The 4,947-nt window shown below is 36.6% G+C and overlaps 1 protein-coding gene across 1 annotated transcript; it reads right to left on the bottom strand.

The window, feature by feature from the left end:
• Positions 1-1,364: 1,364 nt before the first annotated feature.
• LOC102953820 (olfactory receptor 2A12-like) lies at positions 1,365-2,297 on the bottom strand. Its single transcript, XM_007090856.1, has one exon. The coding sequence runs from the start codon at positions 2,295-2,297 to the stop codon at positions 1,365-1,367; it is 933 nt and encodes a 310-aa protein (XP_007090918.1).
• Between the last annotated feature and the right edge of the window lie 2,650 nt (positions 2,298-4,947).

The following is a 4,947-nucleotide window of genomic DNA, read 5'->3' as shown; positions in this document are numbered from 1 at the left end:
ATGCAGAATGTGTATTCTGCACATACCCACACCACTGAAATATTGTAGGATATTGATTAGGACTACATTAAATATATTAATCAATTTGAGGAGATTGGATCTTTATTATATTATGTTTCCCAGTCCAAGAAGTTGGCATATTTCATGTTGTTTACCCGTGTATTTACCAACTGAGCCATCCAGGCTCCACAAGTTACTATTGGAACTCAATAAAGTTTTCTAATTTTGTCTTTATAGTTTTTTGTACATAGTTTGTTAAATTTATTCCTAAGAGTTTTAAAATGAAGTCCTATAGTCTCACTAGCATTTTGCAAAATTTCATTTCAATTATTTGTTGTTATATAAAAAATGTAATTGAGGGGCGTCTGAGTGGCTCAGTCGGTTGAGCGTCTGACTTCCGCTCAGGTCATGATCTCACAGTCTGTGAGTTTGAGCCCCGTGTCGGGCTATGTGCTGACAGCTCAGAGCCTGGAGCCTGCTTCGGATTCTGTGTCTCCCTCTCTCTCTGCCCCTCCCCCACACATGCTCTGTCTCAGAAATAAACATTAAAAAAAATTTTTTTAATGTAATTGATCGTTGTATTGATTTTGTATCAGGCTACTTTGCTGAAGTTTCTTATAATTTTAATAATATATCAAAAGATTTCTTTGGATTTCCTACATCTATAATCATGTCACTTGTATATAATCACAGTCTGTTTATTCCTCTGCAAGTGTGTGTGTGTGTGCACATGTATTTCTCCTTTTTGTCTAACTGTGCCGGTTAGGGTCTCTAGTAAAAAGGTTAAAGCACGGAAAACAAGTGGTGATAGTCTACATCTTTATCTTATTTTTTATCTTACAGGGAAAGGTGCTAGCATTTCAGCAGTAAGAATGATATCTATTATATGTATTCTTTTGTTTTTTGGTAGATCCTCTTAGGAATACTTACTGTTATACTAGGTTTAAAGAGTTTTATCATGAATTGATGTTGAATTTTGTCAAACACTTTCTTGGATCTACTGATATATATCTTTTTAATGCGGTGAATTATTTTCATTGTTTTAATGTTAGGCAATTCTTGCATTTGGAAGATAAAAACTTTATCAAAATGTAATATTATTTTGTGGACTTATTTTACTAATATTTTCTTTAAGATATTTGCATCTGTTCATAAATAGGACTAGACTACAATTTTCTGTTTCATAATGTTTATCTCAGGTTTTGTATTAATGGCTTAAATGGTAAGAGTATTTATATTCTCATTTTATAAGAAATCCAAAGATAAAGACTACTGAGTTTGTTAAATTAAGGGACTCAAAAGTGCATTCAAGGACCCAGAACCATGAGGAAAACCCACAGGCTTGGAATACTCCAAACCACCTCTCACACTGATGTCTTCTTCCTCAGAAATCTCCTCAGGGCACCCTTCACCTCAGCATTCCTCACGCTGTAGATCATCGGGTTTAGCATAGGGTTGAAAAGGCTGTAAAACAATGATAGTATCTTTCTTTGTTCTTGAGAATGGCGGGATTTGGGGGCCATGTACATGACAATGGCACTTCCAAAGAAGAGCCCCACCACGCAGAGGTGGGAGGAGCAGGTGGAGAAGGCCTTTCTTTGGCTCTCCCAGGACTGGATCCTCAGGATGGCGAACAGGATGCATGTGTAGGACACCAGCACCAGGCAGAGGGGCCCGACTAAAACAAACACAGAGCCCACAAAGAGAACAGTTTGGTTGAGTCTAGTGTCAGCACAGGCCAATTTGAATACTGACATGATTTGACAGAAAAAGTGGTCGATTGTTTGTGGCCCACAAAAGGGCAACCTCAGGATGAGAGTAATATGGACCAGAGCCAAGAGGAAGCTGAATATCCAGCAAGTGGCAGCCAGGATAGTGCACACTCTCCAGCTCATGATGACAGCGTAATGTAGGGGGTGACAGATGGCCACATACCTATCATAGGACATTACCACCAAACTCGTACACTCTGTGACAGCAAGTGCCAAATACAAAAAAGTCTGAAGTAGGCATGGAGCAAAGGAGATGGTTTTCTTCTGCATTGTAAGATTTGCCAGCATCTTGGGGACAATGCTTGAGGCATAGGACATGTCGACAATGGCCAGGTTTGAGAGGAAGAAGTACATGGGGGTGTGCAGTGTAGAATCCCAGCAGATGAGCCCCAGGACCATCCCATTTCCCATCAGCGTGAGGCTATAGAATAGCAAGAAGAACCCAAAGAGGAAAAGTTCAAGTTTGGGGTCAACCTGGAATCCCAGCAGGATGACTTCTGTGATCCATGTCTGATTGCTTCCCATGTTCTTTTGACACACAGACACAATGCCACACGTAGGATAGGAGTTTTGGAGCTGAGGGGTAGAAAAGGAGAAAGGAATGATCTGTTCATACAGAGTGAGAATTTATGCAGGGGCCACAAATCAGTAATTCATGGATCCAATCCAGTCCAAAGTCTGTGGTGTTGACCTGTCCATTTGGCTTTTGGAGACATTTAACAAATTTAGTTATTTACCGATATTAAAAATTAGTAGGCTTCACATAAAAATTGGAGTCTCTGGCTACTGTTTAACAAATAGAAGAAATGTCATTTCTTGAAATTCACTGTAAGCAATAATCACCTGCAGCTAATAAGGAGATAGAGTCAGATTCTCTTCCATTTACCTCCACTTCCACTAATTTCTATTTTCTCCCAGAAATACTATTAACAATAATAACAGACACTAACAATGTTATCATTGCATTTACACTATTGGTTGTATATTTAGTTAAGAAGAAAGACCTGTGCTCAAGAGGGGTTCCTCAGCCTTCCTCTACTTCAAACACATGAAGATGAGAAATCAAAATATAAAATACAACCCCCCAAATAGATATCCAGAGTTTAAAATGAGGTCATTCCCACAATGCCAGAAATGAATCAGAAACATGTATGTTCCAAGTGTGAAGGCAGAAAGTTACACCCGGAACTCAGCTCTTACAGAGTCAAGGCAAGTTTTGGGAGATGGAATATACTAATATAATCGCTCAATCCTAAGGGCTTGGATATAAAAAGAAGTTTAAAACAGCTATTGGGCTGCTGAATAAGGTGACTACAAAGAAGACAATATGCTTCCTGGGTCTCTCATTAGATCACCAGAGCCTGAGACACTATTATATTACATATTACATTTTATATATTGTATATGCAGGGCTCATGGAGCTGGGGTGAAGAATAACAAAAATTCAAAATTACAAGACAGAGAGAAAGAAAAGGTGGAAAAAGCAAAAAATCATGCTAAAAAAAATCTTTCACTCAGCAGGTGTGCCTAAACACTTATTTTGGGAAAAATAAGTCCTGCTAAATAGGAAAAACAAAGTAAACATTTGGAACTTGGAATTCACTCAAGATTTAATAAAGCTATGGCACAATCTCCCAAAGACTCCAAGAATGGTTAGGATGCTCCAATAAATTAATAAAGGCATAACAATTACTAAAATGCTTGATAAATTAAGAAAAATGAATAAGGTAGCCATAAAAAAAGAGTGTATAAAATGGATCAAGCACACACATTTGAAATAAGACATGATGCCACATCATTTTGTAACCAATAAGGAAGATCATTTCCAGACCTCACATTAAAGAGAGAAATAGTGCATTGGAAGGTCACATTTAAGAACCCTCCCAGATGTTAATACAGACAAACAAAGGGGTACCATTTTGAAGGTGCAGTCTTGAGACATGATTAATCGACTGAGCAGCTAAACTTAGACGTGATAAAGTTTCCAGAGCAAAAGAATGGAGAGAACAGTGAAGATATAATACTTGAAGAGATTTCACGAAATCAACTCAAAATAGAACTCAAAAATTCAAACTAGACCTAAATCCTTAAATGATAAAAAAAAAAAAATGCATTCCACTTAAGGAGTGCAAAAATTAAATGTACAGTCAAGCAAAATGAGGTATTTTTCATTACTGAAGTATATGTGAATCTTCAGATAAAAAAATGTATTCTGATAACAGAATAGGATAAATAAAAATTCCCAGTGATTGCAAGTTCTTAACAATTATCTCTCCAACTGTCGTCTTTCCTCCATTGCCTACATTTCACTGTATCTAGACCCTGTGGGTCTTTTATTCAATCGATGTGTAGTCAATCAACTTATGTCCCTTCCAAAATCCTTTCAGATTGTTTTTCTTTTTCTCTTCACCACGTGATAGATTTTTTCATAACTATGCCCTAATTGTACGTTTACTCTATGACTGACACCAGGTTAACATTTATCCCATCTACCTAATTTTTTAAAAATTTAAATGACTTTACTTTTCCTTCCTAAGACTTTAAAGGTGATTCTTACCATACACATTGTTCTTGATTCATTATAGTGCTCTTTTTATTTCATTCATAGGTTTCATGATTTTGTCATAGCAGCAATAATTTCATTTGTGTCTTCAGCAACTTTTGTTAGACTGTTTTATCATTTACTTTTTCCAGGATTAAGAGGAAGTACTAAGAGTTACCAAAGGTAAAAACAATGAAATACATAGGAACGACAATTCAATGGCCGCTGACGGCAGGAAAGGGTCTGAAGACATAAGCTACTGCCTTTAATGTGCCAAAGAGGTAAGCTGATGTTCCAAAATTTTGTATCTTCAAGAACTCTCTCTAATGAATGAGAGCAAAGTGACGCATTATTGGATATACAAATAAGAAGGGTATTGATACCTACAGATCCTTCCTAGTACACTATTAAAGTATATTCCTCAGGAAGAATAAAAGCAAACTAGAGGTAAATCAAAATACACAAACAATATTGACACAGCACTTGAAAAATTATGCTGGTAAATTTTATAGCCTGTGGGTTATAAAATAATTATTTTGGTATTTTGAAGAGGTGAGATGAAATCTTTTAAAAATACTAACTAAACAAGGAAGGGAATATTGATAAGTGGCAAGTGCTGAGATTCTTGATAAG

This window comes from Panthera tigris, chromosome A2 (assembly GCF_018350195.1).
Source record: "Panthera tigris isolate Pti1 chromosome A2, P.tigris_Pti1_mat1.1, whole genome shotgun sequence".
Taxonomy (NCBI): domain Eukaryota; kingdom Metazoa; phylum Chordata; class Mammalia; order Carnivora; family Felidae; genus Panthera; species Panthera tigris.
The sequence above is the reverse complement of the archived record's forward strand: the minus strand, read 5'-3'. Positions and strand labels throughout refer to the sequence as shown.